General features: G+C 44.0%; 1 protein-coding gene across 8 annotated transcripts in view; it reads right to left on the reverse strand.

The window, feature by feature from the left end:
- Positions 1-211: 211 nt before the first annotated feature.
- LOC121536485 (diacylglycerol kinase eta) overlaps positions 212-26008 on the reverse strand; it is a 103459-nt gene continuing 77662 nt past the window's right edge. For 5 of the 8 annotated variants that reach the window (XM_041843800.2, XM_041843796.2, XM_041843794.2 and 2 more), the window contains 5 exons: positions 25872-25964; positions 25451-25570; positions 9482-9587; positions 7923-8053; positions 212-5571 (listed from right to left, as the gene is read on the reverse strand). In XM_041843800.2, coding sequence (XP_041699734.1) covers positions 5485-5571; positions 7923-8053; positions 9482-9587; positions 25451-25570; positions 25872-25964 — 537 coding nt within the window. In that variant the 3' untranslated portion in view covers positions 212-5484. The remainder of the gene's footprint in view (positions 5572-7922; positions 8054-9481; positions 9588-25450; positions 25571-25871; positions 25965-26008) is intronic. The other 3 variants (XM_041843801.2, XM_041843798.2, XM_041843797.2) reach the window with 1 other exon arrangement.

Consider the following 26008-nt stretch of genomic DNA (forward strand, 5'->3'; position numbering starts at 1 on the left):
TAATCTGAATACAAAAATACACATCTTTGTGACTTCCATATTGTAATAAATAGTTAACCATGCATTCTAACCATAAAAAAAAGCACAGAAAACAGTCACTTGGTAGCAGTGGAGGCTGGTGGGAGGAGCTATAGAAGGATGGGCACATTGTAATGGCTGGAATGGAATTAATGGAACAGTATCAATCACATCAAACATATGGAAACCACGTTTGACTCCGTTCCTTGATTCCATTCCAGCCATTACAATGAGCCCGTCCTCCTATAGCTCCTCCCACCAGACTCCACTGCTTGGTAGTCATAAAAATGACCAACTACTTTACCAAAAGCATCCAGATAGTAACACAGGTGATAAACTGTAACATTATATTCCAAAGAAGAAAACACAGTTACATCATCATAATGTTTAACCTTAGGCAATAAATATGCACATTTTGTTTACATATATATATATATATATATATATATATATATATATATATATATATATATATATATATATATTTTATCCTTAGCAAGTAAAACTGTGCCATTGTAAACAATGTAAACAAATGAAACTCACTTCTCTTCCACCATGTTATAAACCATGTTAGAGACTATCGGGTTACCCCATCTTAAGAGATCCTCACATAGGGTTTGGTTGGTTTATGAAAACCAGGCAGTTTGCAGCATTATATATACATACCATTGGAAAACGTGGCGATGGATGACGTTGCCCATGGATGCTGATCTAAGATCAGTTTAGCGTTTTCCCCTCCTTATGGTTATGGTTAGGATTGGGGGAGGTAAGATCTGTGCCCATGGGAAACCTCTACCCAGATTGGAGAACTCAAGCTCTCTCTCTCTCTAAGCATGGCGTCTGGGGTACAACACACTAATACAGAACCAGGCAGACACCCTTCAGACAGACAGGCAGGCAGGCAGGCAGACACTCTTCAGACAGACACACAGACACAGACAGACATCCTTCAGACAGACACACAGAGACAGACTGCACACTCATACAGAACCAGGCAGACACCCTTCAGACAGACAGACAGAAAGACACACAGAGACAGACAGCACACTCATACAGAACCAGGCAGACACCCTTCAGACAGACAGACAGAAAGACACACAGAGACAGACTGCACACACATACAGCCTGGGTACTGAAGCCATGAGTGTGACCTGCAGTGAGGAACATCAGCTCAGATTAAAGCACACAGAGCTGGAAACACAGACATACAGTACATAGCCACAGGAAGTAGTTTGGGGGTGGGGGTGCTGTGGCGATGCTGGAAACAAATGTTGGGCCGGGTTACAGACGGCTATATCGGTCCGCTAATACAGGACTAGTAAAGGCCCAGTGCACTAGTTTTGTAGAAGAAAACAAATATTTTTGTATTTATATTTTTCTTTTACTTCTGATTTTTCAGGTGGTGCTGCAGCACCCTCAGCACCCCTACTTACTGTGGCTATGCAGACATAAACTACCTAGATTGCACTTGAATTCAGACTACTGAAAATGTGTTTTTAATATAAATACAGAACTATGTATTCCAAGGTTAAACCACTCTGAGAACAAGAGCTAGGACTTAAAAAACATCTATCTATGTCTGTGAAACCAGCAAATACCTAAACCACTTCAGCCACATTTCCATTGGCACTTTGAAATCAACCCAGGTTGGGCTGGCCCACAAATGTGAAATGATGTCATGTAGCTAGGTAGCCAATATGTGACTGCAGCTGGCTTCGCTAATGTTGCTAGCAAGATGTTGAAGAATTTAATTCACCCTCACCATGCTGTATCCAACGTTACCCCATACTCCTGCCAGTGCCAGCCAGACTCAGAGCCATGTATTTAGCTTGCTGACGTTAGCCAGCTAGCTAAACAGTTAGCATCATCGCTAGCATAACAGGCTAGCTAGCTAGCTTCATTCCTACCTTGCTTGCCATGGCATTGGCTATTAGCTAGCTAGCTAACCAAGCAAACCAGACGACAGCTTTGATATTATGTAGCTGGCTTTCAATACGACCTGGCCAGCTAAAATTCCTGCTAGCTAAAATTCCTGCTAGCTCACATTAGCTAGCTAGCTTGTTTAAACTCTGATTTGCTAGCTAACGTTAGGTAACTATCATTCGAGGGCTGACTGTTCTCATAAAAGTTTATTGTGTAGTGCAAAAATGAATGAATGATCCAGCTATGGTGGTAATTCATGTCATGTCTGACTACTGCAATACTGCTTGTCCATGTGCTAGCTAACAGTAACAAGCCCAGAGGAGCTAGCTAATGTTGTGTCAGCATCCAGCAGGGATCAGCTTGGTGGTTGCATAGTAATGGTGTCACAAGCCCGAATTCTAACCAGTTGTGAACCTGAGCTGCGCAGACCCGGATTTCCCTCGACCCAGCTCGAATTTGAGAATCCCATTAGAGCCAGCTTGATTTTTGCCCTAATTTGGCCCTAATTTTAAGTGCCAGTGGAAAGACAAGACACATAACTGATTATCAAGAACTGTGGCTTGGGTACTTAGGATTTCAAAAAAGATTGAATGTTCAGAATGTTTAATTCATATCTTTGGTTAGGAACCTAGCTAGCTTGGGGCTATGTTTTTTTTCTTCTTCATAACAATCATACTTGCAATAAAGCACATTTATTTTGTCTAGACTATTTACTAAGGTAGGATTTAGATGCTCCTGGCATGGTTCTAAATTCAAACTTCTTTCATCAAAGAGGTTAATGTTTCAGGGGATTTAAAGGCCTCGTGATTTGGGTTTCATGTTAGAAATAAATTATACTTGGTTGTGAGCATAAGCAACGATAGTATGCTTCTTGATAATGTGAATTCTCTTGATAGGCCACCAAAAGAGAGGTGGGTGGGATGGCATCCAAAAGAGGAATAATGTAGGTAATGCTTTATTTTACAGTCCTTTATATACTGCGAAATGATGGAGTAAAAGATACATGCTACTTTCTGGTGCTTACTCCAAATAAGAGAACACAATTGGTAACTAACTGGTACGGATTAATTGTTTTCTCAATCCCAAAGAAGCCAAAATGTAATTATCATGCAAACGTGATATAACTTCCTATTTCCATTTTGTTAATTGATATTATGTTACAGGAGGACTATAAAATGAAGCAAGCCACAATCCTGATATGAACAGTTTTGTTGAGGTAAAATATAATCAAAAAGAAGACTTGATGATATAAGATCATTGATAACATACAGTTGATGCTAAGTATTTAGCTGATGCAAATGAACATACAAGGGCTCTTAGATAAATTACATAAAGCATTGAACAACAGTCAGGTCTGCCCGTTCAACAGTCTCACATACAGTCAGTAACACGGTCTATTATTTCCTCCAACCTGCTTTGAGAATCATCCTGGAAGCACAGAGGAACAAGACTAAAAACCAGTGAGTTGTTGGAAGAAGTTTGAATGAAAATGAACTAGTAAGAAACGCTATTTCGTTTAAAAGTCGGTCAGTGTATACAAAACCCTTTGGGTTTTTCCCACAGCGAAACATCACGTCAGAAAGACTATCAAAACCAATATAATATTGCACCTCCGTTAGAATACAACAGCATTAAACAAAAACAGGAGAGATTATCCTATTCAACAAAATCAATAATCCACAATTGGTGTTCATGGTGCAAATCAATAGACATGGTCATCAAAACGTGTTAGCTGTTGACACTGTATGTCATGTCAGTAATCTACAAAGGCATTGGACTACAAAAGCTACTAACAGTGTATGCATACACTGGTTTAGATTGTATATATTCAGTGCATATATTGTATATGCATACTTAGCATCACATATATAAGTATACCCTGTAATGCCACCAACCTAACAAAAGAGTGTCCTATTAACATTATATGTCACACTGAGCAACTAAAGCTGCACTTTCTCCTGTTGCAGATGAGCTGCTCAATCTTATTCTTAAATCAACATATAACTCCTATTTCACTACCATAGTGTTACTCTGTGAAATATTGAGTGTTTAAATGCTAGGGATTGTGGTGAATTGTATCTAGTGATATGAGGATGTAACTTTGCAAATAGCAAAAGGGAAAAGTGCATGTCAAGTATTCCATAAAAATATGAAATTGTTGGCTTACAACTAGGGTTGCAAAATTCCGGGAACTTCAAATAAATTCCCTGGTTTCCCGAAATCCCGGTTGGAGGATTTCCGGATTCAGAAGATAATAAGCAGGAAATCCGGACCCTACAACCAAGATTTCTGGGAAACCAGGGAATTTATAGAAAGTTCCTAGAATTCTGTAACCCAGCTTATAACACTCCCTCTATATGTAACTGATATTTATCCCAAACATTATGTTATTTTCACTACTTTCAAAGTTAACATTTATGTTTGGAAGTGTATTGGACATTCACTTTGGTACTGATTTTCACATCAAAAGAAAATGTGTCAAATGACAAAATATAACTCCTAATACTTAATCTAATAATTTGTCCTAAATTCTGATGTTCTCTTACCAATAAAGCACATTTTACAATAAAATGACTAAAATATGGCACAAGACACAGGTCCTTGACACAGAATTATCATGCAAGAACAAATAAATAAAAATTATTAACAAAAAAGGTTGATTCAAACCAAAATGATGCTTTCAGTAGTAACAAATGGCATTACTAAAGTCATATAAAAAAAAAACTTGTTCAAGTGTTATCTTTTTACACAAACAAACCAAGACACTAATTTTGCAATTCAAAATAGATATCCAAAGTCAAGCTAGCATAGCATGCAACATATGTCTCACTGTTTTCAGAAACCTCCCTTCACTCGCTTTAGGTTGTGACATTGCATCTCCTTCTCCCAGGGCACATCTGTAATCACACCCTGTTCCCTACATAGTGCACCACTTAAAAGTAGTGCCCAACATAGGGAAGAGGGTGCTATTTGGGACATTACCTATCTCCTCTGGTGTAAACAGCGAAAGCAGGATACTGCAGACTGTAGCGTTGCATCTGTAGCCTTCTACTGCCAGGCAACGAGCCAGTAAGCTAATCACAAAGCCGCACGGTATTGTAGTGACTGTACTGAACTGTACACACTCACAGAACACTGTTAGGGAACACTCATGGAAGTCACCTTGTTGCTACTTGAATTGGGCCTTCTTATGAGGCCAGACGACCAAAACAACTCTTATAATGACGATCAGTTGCATACCTGATTGTGCCATGAATGGTAATATGATTTGAGAAAAATTGCTTTTTTTGTGAAGATCCATGGCTTCCTTCTTTGCACTGTCAACAACTGTAGAGTTCCGTCTTCCATTTTGGCGCCAAACACAGTCTCACTAAAACATTACAGTTCTAAAACTTCTCACCAACAGCTTTCTTAAATCCATCCAAAGGATCAAATCCATCCATCCACCCCAAGATGCCAGGCGTTCAGCTCTCCCTGCGGAGCTCCCAAACTCTTCCTCTGTGGCGGAAGGGCACTTCCTCTCCGGCACCAACTACTTCTGGGTTAGAGGTCAACCATGGCGGTCTTGGCCAGATCCTTAGTTCCCTGGAGAATTCTCTTCATATGACCCACTTTCGATATCCCCAGATCCTGTGGACAGCAGACGACATCTTAAGAACATTGATTCTCCTAATTGTTTATTTATTTAATGGAAATCGTTTTATTTAATAGCTTCCTTTTTAATCACTACGCTAATTCTGTTTTATGGTTTTTACATTGTATTGTCTTTTTTTTGGTACTATTTCGTACCCTGTTGTTTTACGTCTTGGTCACCCTGTACTGCAACACCTATTTTGCTCACTTAACCCATCTAAGCCCTGTCTAAGCCGGGGGAGGGGTGGAGGGGGCGGGGGTGGTGATCACACCAAGGATCATTAGGTATTTGATTTAGAATTTTAAGAGCCCTTGAAGTATAAAAAAAAAATACATTTTTGGGGGTCTTACTGCTATTAGTCCATACAAATGCATGTAACAACAGATTCACTACATGGAATAAAAGATAGTCCCAAAAAAATATAAAAATAAAGTTCTGAAGTGTCTCTCCTATATCTGAGAGATATAAGAACGATCAGGATTTTTTGTACAGAACGTGGGCGTTTATCCCTTACTTAATACTTTTATGCTGCAATTATTTCTACAGACTAAGAAAAGCATTATAAAGACTTCTTACATGTACATGACAAGTCTTACAATTGTAACTGTAAGTGTTACGTAAAGTGTTACCATGTTTCTAAATAGGATCAATTACAATTATGTAATAGCGTTTAGGAAAAAACATTAACTTCCAATGATGCTTTTTCGCCAGATAATGGTGGTTTTGCCATAGAAATGGAGGGGACAGATTTGGAATGAGGGGACACACACACAGCAAAACACTGGCACAGTCCAAGGTATGGTAGGCCTGTCGCTCGTATGGATGAGTGCACGTCTATTACTGTCTAATGTCAAAAAGTCCTCCCCTCGCTTTGCCCTCGTTCACTCCACCTACTGTAGATCCATTAGGATCATTGGTCCATGAAACTCTGATAAACAATGTGTTTTTGAAATAGAACAATGTAAATGACACTCCATCATCTGTAAGGAGGTTATGGGGTAATGAGTGTGCAGTGGGATATCCCTGGGGTGTATCATTATAATATAATAATAATATAATAATAATATGCCATTTAGCAGACGCTTTTACCCAAAGCGACTTACAATCATGCGTGCATACATTTTTGCGTATGGGTGGTCCCGGGGATCGAACCCACTACCTTGGCGTTACAAGCGCCGTGCTCTACCAGCTGAGCTACAGTCGGATTCCGTTGCAAAACCGTTTACTCCAAACGGAAAACATTTTGCAATGAAAACGAGAGTTTCTATTGGACAAATTCAGGTACGTCCTTCCCTGTTTGCTTCTGTTTGGTTCAGTTGGTTTCTTAATTCCATTCTTTTATTTTTTTTAGATTACTGTTGTGTTTTGTTAGATATTACTGCACTGTTGGAGCTAGGAACACAAGCATTTCGCTACACCCGCAATAACATCTGCTAAATATGTGTATGCGACCAATAGAATTTGATTTGCTATGATTTAGCTTACACGTTAAACGGTTTCAGTTGCAAACTGTTTTGCCACAGACAAAACGTTTTGCAAATGGAATCTGACGAATTAATTCACCTCTTGTTTCTCCCTGAGGTATTTTCTCAGTATGGAGTCAACATTGAACATCTTTCTCCTTTAACTCCAAGTAAATGCCACCTATGTTCAGCAGCACTCCAAAGGGCATGTCCACTCACACCCCTGGGGTCAGCACTACTGGGAGTTGTTGTGCATCTGTCCATGAACAGCGTCTCTTTGTCGGTCCTACCTAAAACAGCTTCTTGTCTCGGTCTATGGTACCACCCTAACCCCAGCTCCAACCCTCCCTCACCCAACCTTCCTGAGCAGTCCCACTCCCATAGCCCCTCCTCCCCTACACCACCCCCCCCAGCCCTCCCTCCCCTTACCCCATTTCCCCAGCCCTGTCCCGTTCCCGTTCCAAGTTCACACACAGTACCAGTGGAGACTGAGGGGTTAGTGAGTTACAGCCAGTCTCCTGCGGTAGGTAAGCAACACTCTCACACACAGAAGAAGCCAAGCAGAGCAGTGCAGCACAGAGCAGCAAACAGGGAGACAGCTAACGGCCAACAGAACCAGAGAGAAAGAGATGGAGAGAACCAGAGAGAAAGAGATGGAGAGAACCAGAGAGGAAGAGAGAAAGAGAGTTGATCTGGGGATAGATGAAGTAACAGGGTGTGTGTGTGTGTGTGTGTGTGTGTGTGTGTGTGTGTGTGTGTGTGTGTGTGTGTGTGTGTATGCCTTAGCGCGTGTGTGTGTGTGTTATATTTGTATGTGTGTGTGTGTGTTATGTTTGAGTGTGTGTGTTATGTTTGTGTGTTTGTGTGTGTGCCTGTGTGTATACCTTCAGGTCCCTTCTCTCCAGGTGCAGCAGTTCAGAGCCTCTGATGTCATGGCGTGTGAAGGTGTCTCTGTACTCTCCCAGACTGAGCTGCTCCAGCCAGACTCCTACCTCCTCTGTACCCCATCTCTCCACTACATACATAGACAGTACACAGAGCAAGAAGGTGCTCGCTCAGTGTCTGAGACCCTCTCTCTCACACACATACACCCACATCCAAACGCACATACACTCATATATATATACACACACACAATCAGAGAGAGGAAATCCCAATAGAGGGATGGGAAGACAGGGAGAGGTAGAGGGAGAAAGGAAAGGAGGGAGGAGAGGCGGTAGCGGCTGGCGGAAAAAGAGGAGGGGTTAACATAGATGTTGGAGGTTGGTTGGTCGGAAACAGCTGTGGCCAATGGCCTTCCAGAGAGGCTGAGGGCATGCAGGTTATCCACCAATCAGAACACAGACGTACAGGAAGTAGGAGGGAGAAGGAGGTGGAAGCCTGTGCAACCTGAAGGAACGTCTCACCCAATCAACACCCTGCCCTGCCTCACTGTGGGCGGGACTAACACTCCCGACCAATCAGACGGGGTCCTGAAGCAGAGGAACGGCCAACTCCTGCAATTCTACTTGTCTCCATTCTATTCTCTCTTATTCCACACCAAAACAAAGTCCTTTCTGAGACGACCTGCATTCTGTATTATAATCTAGATTGAAGAGTGCAGCTGCAGCATTCAATAGAAATGGCTGGTTTTCATGTTCAATTGGTAGTAATATTCATAAACATACAGTCAAAAAAATGCTTTTTTCATGTTCAATTGGTAGTAATATCAATAAACAAATGTAGCAATATTCGGTTGTATCAGTCGTCATGAAGGAGAAATGGTGTTCTAATACACACATTTTCTTTCTCTGGGAAACCCCTGGGTTTTTGGCCCTGTGTCCAGCCCCCTCCCCCTGTCTTTGGCCTTGGTTTGTGCCTGCTGTACATGTGTAGACAGGTGGATAAGACCACGAACAGAAGGAAGAGGGGTGCTCTTGGATGGCTGGGTCAGACTGAGGACCAGGGCAGACAGAAAACACAGAGACAATCCCTGACACCACACTGGGTGGTTATAATGCATTACAACCACTAAATGTAGGCCACATAGAGACCTTAAAGATCTTAGTTCTAACTAAAAAGTAAACAACAATGTATGTTTGTGTGCATGTGTGTGTGGTACGTACACTCTTAGAGAAAAGGGTTCCAAAAGGGTTCCAAAAAGGTTCCAAAACGGTTCCAAAAGGGTTCTTCGGCTGTCCCATTAGGTTAACCCTCTTGAATCCAGATAGAACCCTTTTGGGTTCCATGTAGAACTCTCTGTGGAAAGGGTTGTACATGGAACCCAAAAGGTTTCTACCTGGAATCCAAAAGGGTTCTACCTGGAACCAAAAAGGGATCTTTAAAAGGTGATCCAATGGGCCACAGCCGAAGAACCCTTTTTAGGTTCTAGACAGCACCTTTTTTTTCTAAGAGCGTACTGTCTATGTGAAGCCTGTGGAGAGACTAAAAGACTAACACTGACCGGACTGAGGGCAGGTCTTCTTGGTAGCTTTCTCTTTCTTGAACTTTGGCACGATTCTGAACATGCTGCTACGACTGCTGCTCTTGCCATACTCTAACGAGGGGTCCTGAGAGGAACACAGGTGTAGGATTAGAAGTGTGTGTGTTCTCACCTCATCTTCATAAGGCTGCAGTATATGGTATAACCAGGGAATATCTACTAGAGTGTGTGTGTTCTCACCTCATCTTCATTAGGCTGCAGTATATGGTATAACCAGGGAATATCTACTACTGTGTGTGTGTGTGTTCTCACCTCATCTTCATAAGGCTGCAGTATATGGTATAACCAGGGAATATCTACTAGAGTGTGTGTGTTCTCACCTCATCTTCATTAGGCTGCAGTATATGGTATAACCAGGGAATATCTACTAGAGTGTGTTCTCACCTCATTTTCATTAGGCTGCAGTATATGGTATAACCAGGGAATATCTACTAGAGTGTGTGTGTTCTCACCTCATCTTCATTAGGCTGCAGTATATGGTATAACCAGGGAATATCTACTAGAGTGTGTTCTCACCTCATTTTCATTAGGCTGCAGTATATGGTATAACCAGGGAATATCTACTAGAGTGTGTTCTCACCTCATTTTCATTAGGCTGCAGTATATGGTATAACCAGGGAATATCTACTAGTGTGTGTTCTCACCTCATTTTCATTAGGCTGCAGTATATGGTATAACCAGGGAATATCTACTAGTGTGTGTGTGTTCTCACCTCATCTTCATTAGGCTGCAGTATATGGTATAACCAGGGAATATCTACTAGTGTGTGTGTGTGTGTTCTCACCTCATCGTCATTAGGCTGCAGTATATGGTATAACCAGGGTATATCTACTAGTGTGTGTGTGTTCTCACCTCATCTTCATTAGGCTGCAGTATATGGTATAACCAGGGTATATCTACTAGTGTGTGTTCTCACCTCATCTTCATAAGGCTGCAGTATATGGTATAACCAGGGAATATCTACTAGTGTGTGTGTGTGTGTTCTCACCTCATCGTCATTAGGCTGCAGTATATGGTATAACCAGGGTATATCTACTAGTGTGTGTGTGTTCTCACCTCATCTTCATTAGGCTGCAGTATATGGTATAACCAGGGTATATCTACTAGTGTGTGTTCTCACCTCATCTTCATAAGGCTGCAGTATATGGTATAACCAGGGAATATCTACTAGAGTGTGTGTTCTCACCTCATTTTCATTAGGCTGCAGTATATGGTATAACCAGGGAATATCTACTAGAGTGTGTGTTCTCACCTCATTTTCATTAGGCTGCAGTATATGGTATAACCAGGGAATATCTACTAGTGTGTGTGTGTGTTCTCACCTCATCTTCATAAGGCTGCAGTATATGGTATAACCAGGGAATATCTACTAGAGTGTGTGTTCTCACCTCATTTTCATTAGGCTGCAGTATATGGTATAACCAGGGAATATCTACTAGAGTGTGTGTGTTCTCACCTCATTTTCATAAGGCTGCAGTATATAGTATAACCAGGGAATATCAACTAGAGTGTGTGTGTGTCTCACCTCATCTTCATTAGGCTGCAGTATGCAGTATATGGTATAACCAGGGAATATCTACTAGTGTGTGTGTGTTCTCACCTCATCTTCATTAGGCTGCAGTATATGGTATAACCAGGGTATATCTACTAGTTTGTGTTCTCACCTCATCTTCATAAGGCTGCAGTATATGGTATAACCAGGGAATATCTACTAGAGTGTGTGTTCTCACCTCATTTTCATTAGGCTGCAGTATATGGTATAACCAGGGTATATCTACTAGTGTGTGTTCTCACCTCATCTTCATAAGGCTGCAGTATATGGTATAACCAGGGAATATCTACTAGTGTGTGTGTGTGTTCTCACCTCATCTTCATTAGGCTGCAGTATATGGTATAACCAGGGAATATCAACTAGAGTGTGTGTGTTCTCACCTCATCTTCATTAGGCTGCAGTATGCAGTATATGGTATAACCAGGGAATATCTACTAGTGTGTGTGTGTTCTCACCTCATCTTCATTAGGCTGCAGTATATGGTATAACCAGGGTATATCTACTAGAGTGTGTGTGTTCTCACCTCATCTTCATTAGGCTGCAGTATATGGTATAACCAGGGAATATCTACTAGAGTGTGTGTGTTCTCACCTCATCTTCATTCGGCTGCAGTATATGGTATAACCAGGGAATATCTACTAGAGTGTGTGTGTTCTCACCTCATCTTCATTAGGCTGCAGTATATGGTATAACCAGGGAATATCTACTAGAGTGTGTGTGTTCTCACCTCATCTTCATAAGGCTGCAGTATATGGTATAACCAGGGAATATCTACTAGAGTGTGTGTGTTCTCACCTCATTTTCATTAGGCTGCAGTATATGGTATAACCAGGGAATATCTACTAGTGTGTGTGTGTTCTCACCTCATCTTCATTAGGCTGCAGTATATGGTATAACCAGGGAATATCTACAAGTGTGTGTGTTCTCACCTCGTCTTCATAAGGCTGCAGTATATGGTATAACCAGGGAATATCTACTAGAGTGTGTTCTCACCTCATCTTCATAAGGCTGCAGTATATGGTATAACCAGGGAATATCTACTAGTGTGTGTTCTCACCTCATCTTCATTAGGCTGCAGTATATGGTATAACCAGGGAATATCTACTAGAGTGTGTGTTCTCACCTCATCTTCATTAGGCTGCAGTATATGGTATAAAAAAGGGTATATCTACTAGTGTGTGTTCTCACCTCATCTTCATAAGGCTGCAGTATATGGTATAACCAGGGAATATCTACTAGAGTGTGTGTTCTCACCTCATTTTCATTAGGCTGCAGTATATGGTATAACCAGGGTATAACTACTAGTGTGTGTGTGTTCTCACCTCATCTTCATTAGGCTGCAGTATATAGTATAACCAGGGAATATCTACTAGAGTGTGTGTTCTCACCTCATCGTCATTAGGCTGCAGTATATGGTATAACCAGGGAATATCTACTAGAGTGTGTGTTCTCACCTCATCTTCATTAGGCTGCAGTATATGGTATAACCAGGGAATATCTACTAGTGTGTGTGTGTGTGTTCTCACCTCATATTCATTAGGCTGCAGTATATGGTATAACCAGGGAATATCTACTAGAGTGTGTGTGTTCTCACCTCATCTTCATAAGGCTGCAGTATATGGTATAACCAGGGAATATCTACTAGAGTGTGTGTTCTCACCTCATCTTCATTAGGCTGCAGTATATGGTATAACCAGGGAATATCTACTAGAGTGTGTGTGTTCTCACCTCATCTTCATTAGGCTGCAGTATATGGTATAACCAGGGAATATCTACGAGTGTGTGTGTGTTCTCACCTCATCTTCATAAGGCTGCAGTATATGGTATAACCAGGGAATATCTACTAGAGTGTGTGTTCTCACCTCATCTTCATTAGGCTGCAGTATATGGTATAACCAGGGAATATCTACTAGTGTGTGTGTGTTCTCACCTCATCTTCATTAGGCTGCAGTATATGGTATAACCAGGGAATATCTACTAGTGTGTGTGTGTGTGTTCTCACCTCATCGTCATTAGGCTGCAGTATATGGTATAACCAGGGTATATCTACTAGTGTGTGTGTGTTCTCACCTCATCTTCATTAGGCTGCAGTATATGGTATAACCAGGGTATATCTACTAGTGTGTGTTCTCACCTCATCTTCATAAGGCTGCAGTATATGGTATAACCAGGGAATATCTACTAGTGTGTGTGTGTGTGTTCTCACCTCATCGTCATTAGGCTGCAGTATATGGTATAACCAGGGTATATCTACTAGTGTGTGTGTGTTCTCACCTCATCTTCATTAGGCTGCAGTATATGGTATAACCAGGGTATATCTACTAGTGTGTGTTCTCACCTCATCTTCATAAGGCTGCAGTATATGGTATAACCAGGGAATATCTACTAGAGTGTGTGTTCTCACCTCATTTTCATTAGGCTGCAGTATATGGTATAACCAGGGAATATCTACTAGAGTGTGTGTTCTCACCTCATTTTCATTAGGCTGCAGTATATGGTATAACCAGGGAATATCTACTAGTGTGTGTGTGTGTTCTCACCTCATCTTCATAAGGCTGCAGTATATGGTATAACCAGGGAATATCTACTAGAGTGTGTGTTCTCACCTCATTTTCATTAGGCTGCAGTATATGGTATAACCAGGGAATATCTACTAGAGTGTGTGTGTTCTCACCTCATTTTCATAAGGCTGCAGTATATAGTATAACCAGGGAATATCAACTAGAGTGTGTGTGTTCTCACCTCATCTTCATTAGGCTGCATTATGCAGTATATGGTATAACCAGGGAATATCTACTAGTGTGTGTGTGTTCTCACCTCATCTTCATTAGGCTGCAGTATATGGTATAACCAGGGTATATCTACTAGTGTGTGTTCTCACCTCATCTTCATAAGGCTGCAGTATATGGTATAACCAGGGAATATCTACTAGAGTGTGTGTTCTCACCTCATTTTCATTAGGCTGCAGTATATGGTATAACCAGGGTATATCTACTAGTGTGTGTTCTCACCTCATCTTCATAAGGCTGCAGTATATGGTATAACCAGGGAATATCTACTAGTGTGTGTGTGTTCTCACCTCATCTTCATTAGGCTGCAGTATATGGTATAACCAGGGAATATCAACTAGAGTGTGTGTGTTCTCACCTCATCTTCATTAGGCTGCAGTATGCAGTATATGGTATAACCAGGGAATATCTACTAGTGTGTGTGTGTTCTCACCTCATCTTCATTAGGCTGCAGTATATGGTATAACCAGGGTATATCTACTAGAGTGTGTGTGTTCTCACCTCATCTTCATTAGGCTGCAGTATATGGTATAACCAGGGAATATCTACTAGAGTGTGTGTGTTCTCACCTCATCTTCATTCGGCTGCAGTATATGGTATAACCAGGGAATATCTACTAGAGTGTGTGTGTTCTCACCTCATCTTCATTAGGCTGCAGTATATGGTATAACCAGGGAATATCTACTAGAGTGTGTGTGTTCTCACCTCATCTTCATAAGGCTGCAGTATATGGTATAACCAGGGAATATCTACTAGAGTGTGTGTGTTCTCACCTCATTTTCATTAGGCTGCAGTATATGGTATAACCAGGGAATATCTACTAGTGTGTGTGTGTTCTCACCTCATCTTCATTAGGCTGCAGTATATGGTATAACCAGGGAATATCTACAAGTGTGTGTGTTCTCACCTCGTCTTCATAAGGCTGCAGTATATGGTATAACCAGGGAATATCTACTAGAGTGTGTTCTCACCTCATCTTCATAAGGCTGCAGTATATGGTATAACCAGGGAATATCTACTAGTGTGTGTTCTCACCTCATCTTCATTAGGCTGCAGTATATGGTATAACCAGGGAATATCTACTAGAGTGTGTGTTCTCACCTCATCTTCATTAGGCTGCAGTATATGGTATAAAAAGGGTATATCTACTAGTGTGTGTTCTCACCTCATCTTCATAAGGCTGCAGTATATGGTATAACCAGGGAATATCTACTAGAGTGTGTGTTCTCACCTCATTTTCATTAGGCTGCAGTATATGGTATAACCAGGGTATAACTACTAGTGTGTGTGTGTTCTCACCTCATCTTCATTAGGCTGCAGTATATAGTATAACCAGGGAATATCTACTAGAGTGTGTGTTCTCACCTCATCGTCATTAGGCTGCAGTATATGGTTTAACCAGGGAATATCTACTAGAGTGTGTGTTCTCACCTCATCTTCATTAGGCTGCAGTATATGGTATAACCAGGGAATATCTACTAGTGTGTGTGTGTGTGTTCTCACCTCATATTCATTAGGCTGCAGTATATGGTATAACCAGGGAATATCTACTAGAGTGTGTGTGTTCTCACCTCATCTTCATAAGGCTGCAGTATATGGTATAACCAGGGAATATCTACTAGAGTGTGTGTTCTCACCTCATCTTCATTAGGCTGCAGTATATGGTATAACCAGGGAATATCTACTAGAGTGTGTGTGTTCTCACCTCATCTTCATTAGGCTGCAGTATATGGTATAACCAGGGAATATCTACGAGTGTGTGTGTGTTCTCACCTCATCTTCATAAGGCTGCAGTATATGGTATAACCAGGGAATATCTACTAGAGTGTGTGTTCTCACCTCATCTTCATTAGGCTGCAGTATATGGTATAACCAGGGAATATCTACTAGAGTGTGTGTGTTCTCACCTCATCTTCATTAGGCTGCAGTATATGGTATAACCAGGGAATATCTACGAGTGTGTGTGTGTTCTCACCTCATCTTCATAAGGCTGCAGTATATGGTATAACCAGGGAATATCTACTAGAGTGTGTGTTCTCACCTCATTTTCATTAGGCTGCAGTATATGGTATAACCAGGGAATATCTACTAGAGTGTGTGTGTTCTCACCTCATTTTCATAAGGCTGCAGTATATAGTATAACCAGGGAATATCAACTAGAGTGTGTGTGTTCTCACCTCATCTTCATTAGGCTGCAGTATGCAGTATATGGTATAACCAGGGAATATCTACTAGTGTGTGTGTGTTCTCACCTCATCTTCATTAGGCTGCAGTATATGGTATAACCAGGGTATATCTACTAGTGTGTGTTCTCACCTCATCTTCATAAGGCTGCAGTATATGGTATAACCAGGGAATATCTACTAGAGTGTGTGTTCTCACCTCATTTTCATTAGGCTGCAGTATATGGTATAACCAGGGTATATCTACTAGTGTGTGTTCTCACCTCATCTTCATAAGGCTGCAGTATATGGTATAACCAGGGAATATCTACTAGTGTGTGTGTGTTCTCACCTCATCTTCATTAGGCTGCAGTATATGGTATAACCAGGGGAATATCAACTAGAGTGTGTGTGTTCTCACCTCATCTTCATTAGGCTGCAGTATGCAGTATATGGTATAACCAGGGAATATCTACTAGTGTGTGTGTGTTCTCACCTCATTTTCATTAGGCTGCAGTATATGGTATAACCAGGGTATATCTACTAGAGTGTGTGTGTTCTCACCTCATCTTCATTAGGCTGCAGTATATGGTATAACCAGGGAATATCTACTAGAGTGTGTGTGTTCTCACCTCATCTTCATTCGGCTGCAGTATATGGTATAACCAGGGAATATCTACTAGAGTGTGTGTGTTCTCACCTCATCTTCATTAGGCTGCAGTATATGGTATAACCAGGGAATATCTACTAGAGTGTGTGTGTTCTCACCTCATCTTCATAAGGCTGCAGTATATGGTATAACCAGGGAATATCTACTAGTGTTACGATCCGGCACTGTTGGTCCTGCCCCGCTTGTTTCCCTTTTCCTTTTTTCCCCTGTGTGTGTTGTCTGTGTCTGTCTCCCCCTGCTGTGCAGCCCAGGCAGAGGATCTAGGTCAGGGGGCGTGGCCATTCTCTCTCATGCTCAGTTACCTCCAGCTGCGGCTCATTGTCACCAATCAACCAGCAGTTATCTACCCGGGCTGGACACCTCTCCAGCGCCAGTTCGTTCCTACACTACCTGTGGTAACTTGGCCCCGTACAGCAATCTCAGTCTAGTTGTTACTATCTCAGCATTATAGTTGTTTCTGCCACGTTTTGTAACCTGTCTCTCCTTCGACCAGATCCCGTCTGTTCCTGCTGCCTGCCTACCTGCCATTCCCACGCCGCAACCTGCTCATCTGTTGTCTGATATCCTCGTCATCCAGCTCTCCGGACTACTGGCTCTCCCCCCCCACTCAGCTCCTACCCCGGTCTGAAGCGATTCCACCCTGAACTGTTTCTCTCTGCCAATTCACGCTGAATAAACGACATCCTAATTCACCCTCTGTTGTCCGTGTGTCCGTCTCTGCACCTGAGTCCCCACCAAGCCTAATAGAACGAACTGGCCAAACATGGACTCAGCAGAGATGCCACATGAAACAACGGGTGATGGCGTACAACGCGCCCTCCATTCACAGGGAATGTTATTGGGACAACACGACCAACTCATCCGGACTCTTGTGGATAACAACCAGCAGTTGTTGGATCAAGTATCTCATCTCACCTCTCAGGTAGCTAACCTGGTAACACTCACTACCCTTCCTCCCTCTGCTTCTCCTCCGCCTGTTCCTCCTACAGTGGCTCCAGGCTCGGCTTCCGCTCCTGCCCTTCGGGAACCCCCTACAACCTCACCCGAACCTTTCACCGGGGACCTGAACAAATGCCGTGGTTTCCTGCTTCAGTGCCGCTTGGTGTTCCAACAGAAGCCCCTGTCCTTCTCCACGGAATCCTCAAAGGTACATTACGCACTGGGGTTAATGAGGGGCAAAGCTTTGATTTGGGCAGAAGCGGCTTGTTCTACTCAGCAGATTGCCAGCCTGTCGTTTGACGATTTTTCCTCTCAATTGAAAGTTGTGTTTGATCACCCGGACCATGCCGGGACCGCCACAAAGAGACTATTGAAGCTACGACAGGGCACGGGTAGCGTGGCTGAATACGCCATTGATTTTTGGACCTTGGCAGCCGATTCCAAGTGGAATGACGAAGCTCTTCAGGGAGCGTTTGTTAACGGTCTAAGTGACACGATTAAGAATGAACTAGCTGTTCGTGATGAGCCTGCTAACCTTCATGTTCTCGTTTCCCTTGCTACACGAATAGACAACAGGCTACGGGAGAGGAGACAGGAGAGGGGCGGTCGGGTCCACACCGCAGCGGATCCCTCCACGGAACTAGACGAGCCCATGCAGCTGGGCCGTGCTCGTCTGTCCCCTGCCGAAAAGGAACGGCGCATGCGGGCTGGTGAGTGCATGTACTGTGGGGACCGCACTCATTTCCTGGTTAACTGTCCGGTTCGCCCAAAAGACCAAGCTCGCAGGTAAAAGTGGGCATACTTGCGAGTGCCACACCTGACTCAATGCCCACAGCACCCCGTCTAGTTATCCCAGCTACAGTCCAGTTCAGGAATCTATCTCTCCCACTAGCTGCTCTCATCGACTCTGGTGCTGAGGATAGTTTCCTTGACGTTAACCTGGTCACTCAGGCTGAGATCCCTGTTAAGCCCCTGCCTAAGCCTATAACAGTAACCGCTTATTGACGGCCATCAGTTTGCCAACATCACCCATCAAACTGTCCCCGCTTTCTCTCATGCTGTCCGGCAATCACAAGGAAACCATCCAGTTTAAAGTAGTCTCCTCCTCGGCCTCCCCCCCTTATCCTCGGTTTCCCTTGGCTTAGCATTCACAACCCCCATATTGACTGGCAAAACCACAAAATACACAGTTGGAGCACTCACTGCCATTCTGTTTGCCTTGGGTCGGCTATTCCGCCCTCGGTAGGTTCCCCCTGCTTCCCCTGTCAAAACCCCAGACCTCTCTTCAGTCCCTGAGGAGTACCTGGACCTGGCCGAGGTATTCAGTAAATCCAAGGCACTTTCATTACCACCTCATAGGCCATACGATTGCGCTATTGAGTTACTGCCTGGAGCCCCTTTGCCGTCCAGTCGGCTTTTCAATCTGTCCCGTCCTGAGAGAGAAGCTATGGAAACCTACATAGGCGACTCCTTAGCCTCTGGCATCATTCGTCCCTCATCTTCCGCTGTTGGTGCTGGGTTCTTTTTTGTAGAGAAGAAGGACAAAACATTACGCCCCTGCATTGACTACAGAGGACTTAATAACATCACAGTCAGAAATACGTACCCCCTGCCTCTCATCAACTCAGCATTTGAACCCCTTCATGGTGCCACCGTGTTTACCAAACTCGACCTCACGTAACGCTTACCACCTCGTTAGGATCAGGCCGGGAGACGAATGGAAGACTGGGTTCAATACCCCTCTCGGACACTTTGAATACCTAGTCATGCCATTCGGTCTCACTAACGCCCCAGCAGTGTTTCAGGCCATGATTAACGATGTGTTGAGGGATTTTCTACACCGTTTTGTGTTTGTCTATTTGGATGACATTCTAATATTCTCTAAGTCACAGGATGAACACGTCTCCCACGTCCGTCTGGTTCTCCAACGCCTCATGGAAAATAAACTGTATGTGAAAGCAGAAAAATGTGAGTTCCACCGGCAGTCCGTCCCCTTTTTGGGCTTTATTATCGAGCGGGGACAAGTGTCACCAGACCCTGACAAGATCAGAGCGGTTGTGGAGTGGCCCACACCCACGTCTCGGAAGCAGCTAACGCTCCTGGGCTTCGCCAACTTCTACCGCCGCTTCATCAGGGGTTTCAGCCGAGTGGTTGCCCCCCTGACCAAGCTCACCTCCCCTAAGGTGCCATTCCTGTGGACGCCTGAGGCCGAGTCAGCTGTGAGTACATTGAAGGAACTGTTCACCACCTCACCTGTTCTTATTCATCCAGACACTAGTTTGCAGTTTATTGTGGAAGTGGACGCCTCTGATTCGGGGTGGGGGGCAGTCCTGTCACAACGTTCCCCCCACGGACCAGAAGCTCCATCCTGTGGCCTTTTTCTCCAGGAGATTGACCCCTGCTGAGAAGAACTACGACGTGGGTAACCGGGAGTTGCTTGCTGTCAAGTTGGCGTTGGAGGAGTGGAGGCACTGGCTAGACGGAGCAGAGCAACCCTTCATAGTCTGGACAGACCACAAGAACCTGGCTTACATCCAGTCATCCAAGAGGCTGAACTCCCGTCAGGCCAGATGGGCTCTGTTCTTCAGCAGGTTCAAGTTTATTTTAACATATCGTCCTGGCACACGTAATGTCAAGCCTGATGCTCTCTCTCGCCAGTTTACAGACAATGAAGACTTCAGCAATCCTGAACCTGTTCTGCCCGCTTCCTGTTTGGTGGCGGCTGTTCACTGGGAAATCGAGTCCCTCGTCCGATCGGCACAAGAGTTGGAACCTGGACCGGCCGATGGCCCCCCCGACCTTCTCTATGTTCCCGCAGCCGTGCGGCCGCAAGTGCTCAACTGGATCCACACCTCACGATTCTCCTGCCACCCTGGTATGAACCGTACACTGTCGCTACTGAAGAGGCACTTTTGGTGGCCATCCGCCGAGGCAGACGTCCGGGAGTACGTGGCGGCCTGTTCCATCTGTGCCCAAAACAAGGCGTCCCACAGGGCTCCTTCGGGCCTGCTGCGGCCTCTCCCAGTCCCGAGTCGCCCTTGGTCTCACGTGGGCTTGGACTTCGTCACTGGACTTCCTATGTCTGAGGGTAATGACACCATACTCACCATCGTGGACAGATTCTCTAAATCTGCCCATTTTGTTGCATTACCAAAATTACCATCTGCCAGTGAGACAGCCGACCTTTTTGTCCTACATGTATTCCGTCCCCATGGAATACCTGTGGACATAGTGTCCGATAGAGGCCCACAGTTCATTTCTCGGGTATGGAAGGAGTTTTGTTCTGCTCTGGGTGCCTCTGTCAGTCTCTCATCAGGTTTTCATCCCCAGTCCAATGGCCAGACTGAGAGGACCAATCAGGACCTGGAGGCTGCTCTACGCTGTGTGACATCCCAGAACCCGTCCACCTGGGCCAAACATCTCCCGTGGGTCGAATATGCCCACAATTCCCTCACCTCCCTCTGCCACCGGCCTCTCACCATTTGAGGCGGCTTTGGGGTACCAACCGCCATTGTTCCCGTCTCAGGAAAGGGGAGTTAGCCATCCCGTCAGTTCAGGATAACCTTCGTCGCTGCCGCAAGGTGTGGGTGGACACCCGTGAGGCCCTTCTACGGACAGCAGAGCGTAACAAGAGAGTGGCGGACAGGCACAGGGTAGTCGCTCCCCAGTTCCAGCCTGGTCAGCGAGTCTGGCTCTCCTCCAGCAACATCCCCCTGCGCACTGACTCCTTTCGAGATCGATTCCATCATCAACCCTTCGGCTGTTCGGTTGAAGCTTCCCCAGGCCATGAGAGTCCATCCTACATTTCACGTGTCCCAGCTGAAGCTGGTCTCCTCCAGCCCTTTGTGTCCGCCTGTGGATCCCCCTCCGCCACCGCGTATTATTGACGACCATCCAGCCTACACGGTGCGGAGACTGCTGGACGTCCGGAGGCGTGGTAGAGGGCTTCAGTACCTGGTGGACTGGGAGGGATACGGTCCCGAGGAGAGGTCCTGGATTCCCCGACGATTTATACTGGATCCTCAGCTGGTGGCTGATTTCCATAGGGACCACCCTGACAAGCCGGGTGGTCGCCGGGTGGCGCCCGTTGAGGGGGGTACTGTTACGATCCGGCACTGTTGGTCCTGCCCCGCTTGTTTCCCTTTTCCTTTTTTCCCCTGTGTGTGTTGTCTGTGTCTGTCTCCCCCTGCTGTGCAGCCCAGGCAGAGGATCTAGGTCAGGGGGCGTGGCCATTCTCTCTCATGCTCAGTTACCTCCAGCTGCGGCTCATTGTCACCAATCAACCAGCAGTTATCTACCCGGGCTGGACACCTCTCCAGCGCCAGTTCGTTCCTACACTACCTGTGGTAACTTGGCCCCGTACAGCAATCTCAGTCTAGTTGTTACTATCTCAGCATTATAGTTGTTTCTGCCACGTTTTTGTAACCTGTCTCTCCTTCGACCAGATCCCGTCTGTTCCTGCTGCCTGCCTACCTGCCATTCCCACGCCGCAACCTGCTCATCTGTTGTCTGATATCCTCGTCATCCAGCTCTCCGGACTACTGGCTCTCCCCCCCACTCAGCTCCTACCCCGGTCTGAAGCTATTCCACCCTGAACTGTTTCTCTCTGCCAATTCACGCTGAATAAACGACATCCTAATTCACCCTCTGTTGTCCGTGTGTCCGTCTCTGCACCTGAGTCCCCACCAAGCCTAATAACTAGAGTGTGTGTGTTCTCACCTCATTTTCATTAGGCTGCAGTATATGGTATAACCAGGGAATATCTACTAGTGTGTGTGTGTTCTCACCTCATCTTCATTAGGCTGCAGTATATGGTATAACCAGGGAATATCTACAAGTGTGTGTGTTCTCACCTCGTCTTCATAAGGCTGCAGTATATGGTATAACCAGGGAATATCTACTAGAGTGTGTTCTCACCTCATCTTCATAAGGCTGCAGAATATGGTATAACCAGGGAATATCTACTAGTGTGTGTTCTCACCTCATCTTCATTAGGCTGCAGTATATGGTATAACCAGGGAATATCTACTAGAGTGTGTGTTCTCACCTCATCTTCATTAGGCTGCAGTATATGGTATAAAAAGGGTATATCTACTAGTGTGTGTTCTCACCTCATCTTCATAAGGCTGCAGTATATGGTATAACCAGGGAATATCTACTAGAGTGTGTGTTCTCACCTCATTTTCATTAGGCTGCAGTATATGGTATAACCAGGGTATAACTACTAGTGTGTGTGTGTTCTCACCTCATCTTCATTAGGCTGCAGTATATAGTATAACCAGGGAATATCTACTAGAGTGTGTGTTCTCACCTCATCGTCATTAGGCTGCAGTATATGGTATAACCAGGGAATATCTACTAGAGTGTGTGTTCTCACCTCATCTTCATTAGGCTGCAGTATATGGTATAACCAGGGAATATCTACTAGTGTGTGTGTGTGTGTTCTCACCTCATATTCATTAGGCTGCAGTATATGGTATAACCAGGGAATATCTACTAGAGTGTGTGTGTTCTCACCTCATCTTCATAAGGCTGCAGTATATGGTATAACCAGGGAATATCTACTAGAGTGTGTGTTCTCACCTCATCTTCATTAGGCTGCAGTATATGGTATAACCAGGGAATATCTACTAGAGTGTGTGTGTTCTCACCTCATCTTCATTAGGCTGCAGTATATGGTATAACCAGGGAATATCTACGAGTGTGTGTGTGTTCTCACCTCATCTTCATAAGGCTGCAGTATATGGTATAACCAGGGAATATCTACTAGAGTGTGTGTTCTCACCTCATCTTCATTAGGCTGCAGTATATGGTATAACCAGGGAATATCTACTAGAGTGTGTGTGTTCTCACCTCATCTTCATTAGGCTGCAGTATATGGTATAACCAGGGAATATCTACGAGTGTGTGTGTGTTCTCACCTCATCTTCATAAGGCTGCAGTATATGGTATAACCAGGGAATATCTACTAGAGTGTGTGTGTTCTCACCTCATTTTCATTAGGCTGCAGTATATGGTATAACCAGGGAATATCTACTAGTGTGTGTGTGTGTTCTCACCTCATCTTCATTAGGCTGCAGTATATGGTATAACCAGGGAATATCAACTAGAGTGTGTGTGTTCTCACCTCATCTTCATTAGGCTGCAGTATGCAGTATATGGTATAACCAGGGAATATCTACTAGTGTGTGTGTGTTCTCACCTCATCTTCATTAGGCTGCAGTATATGGTATAACCAGGGTATATCTACTAGAGTGTGTGTGTTCTCACCTCATCTTCATTAGGCTGCAGTATATGGTATAACCAGGGAATATCTACTAGAGTGTGTGTGTTCTCACCTCATCTTCATTCGGCTGCAGTATATGGTATAACCAGGGAATATCTACTAGAGTGTGTGTGTTCTCACCTCATCTTCATTAGGCTGCAGTATATGGTATAACCAGGGAATATCTACTAGAGTGTGTGTGTTCTCACCTCATCTTCATAAGGCTGCAGTATATGGTATAACCAGGGAATATCTACTAGAGTGTGTGTGTTCTCACCTCATTTTCATTAGGCTGCAGTATATGGTATAACCAGGGAATATCTACTAGTGTGTGTGTGTTCTCACCTCATCTTCATTAGGCTGCAGTATATGGTATAACCAGGGAATATCTACAAGTGTGTGTGTTCTCACCTCGTCTTCATAAGGCTGCAGTATATGGTATAACCAGGGAATATCTACTAGAGTGTGTTCTCACCTCATCTTCATTAGGCTGCAGTATATGGTATAACCAGGGAATATCTACTAGAGTGTGTGTTCTCACCTCATCTTCATTAGGCTGCAGTATATGGTATAAAAAGGGTATATCTACTAGTGTGTGTTCTCACCTCATCTTCATAAGGCTGCAGTATATGGTATAACCAGGGAATATCTACTAGAGTGTGTGTTCTCACCTCATTTTCATTAGGCTGCAGTATATGGTATAACCAGGGTATAACTACTAGTGTGTGTGTGTTCTCACCTCATCTTCATTAGGCTGCAGTATATAGTATAACCAGGGAATATCTACTAGAGTGTGTGTTCTCACCTCATCGTCATTAGGCTGCAGTATATGGTATAACCAGGGAATATCTACTAGAGTGTGTGTTCTCACCTCATCTTCATTAGGCTGCAGTATATGGTATAACCAGGGAATATCTACTAGTGTGTGTGTGTGTGTTCTCACCTCATATTCATTAGGCTGCAGTATATGGTATAACCAGGGAATATCTACTAGAGTGTGTGTGTTCTCACCTCATCTTCATAAGGCTGCAGTATATGGTATAACCAGGGAATATCTACTAGAGTGTGTGTTCTCACCTCATCTTCATTAGGCTGCAGTATATGGTATAACCAGGGAATATCTACTAGAGTGTGTGTGTTCTCACCTCATCTTCATTAGGCTGCAGTATATGGTATAACCAGGGAATATCTACGAGTGTGTGTGTGTTCTCACCTCATCTTCATAAGGCTGCAGTATATGGTATAACCAGGGAATATCTACTAGAGTGTGTGTTCTCACCTCATCTTCATTAGGCTGCAGTATATGGTATAACCAGGGAATATCTACTAGAGTGTGTGTGTTCTCACCTCATCTTCATTAGGCTGCAGTATATGGTATAACCAGGGAATATCTACGAGTGTGTGTGTGTTCTCACCTCATCTTCATAAGGCTGCAGTATATGGTATAACCAGGGAATATCTACTAGAGTGTGTGTGTTCTCACCTCATTTTCATTAGGCTGCAGTATATGGTATAACCAGGGAATATCTACTAGTGTGTGTGTGTGTTCTCACCTCATCTTCATTAGGCTGCAGTATATGGTATAACCAGGGAATATCTACTAGTTTGCCTAGTTCCATCTCCACACTCTGCAGAGCACTGGATAAAGACTCTTCATCTGAGGGTTCCAGTTGCTGTGGATGGACACACACGTACACACACAAACACACACACACACACACACACACACACACACACACACACACACACACACACACACACACACACACACACACACACACACACACACACATGCACACACAGGAGTTGGGTATGAAGGAGATAAACACATTTTCTGTACAGAGACTGTGAGTAAGATGACGTTGCCCTGAGACGTTGATCTAAGGTCAGTCTTGCGTTTTCCTTCCTAATGGTAATGGTTATGGTTTGGAAAGGCTAAACTGACCTTGCTTAGCCTCCTAGATTGTAACTCACCAGTGATACTCGTCCCACCAGAAGGGATTCCGTCTCGTTGTGTAAAGCCTTTACATTACTGGCTACTTCTATAGCAGTGTTCCTGGCCATACTCTGGGTACAAGGCAATACAAACAAACTTGATATTAGACAGCTGG

This window comes from Coregonus clupeaformis, chromosome 23 (genome assembly GCF_020615455.1).
Source record: "Coregonus clupeaformis isolate EN_2021a chromosome 23, ASM2061545v1, whole genome shotgun sequence".
Lineage (NCBI taxonomy): Eukaryota > Metazoa > Chordata > Actinopteri > Salmoniformes > Salmonidae > Coregonus > Coregonus clupeaformis.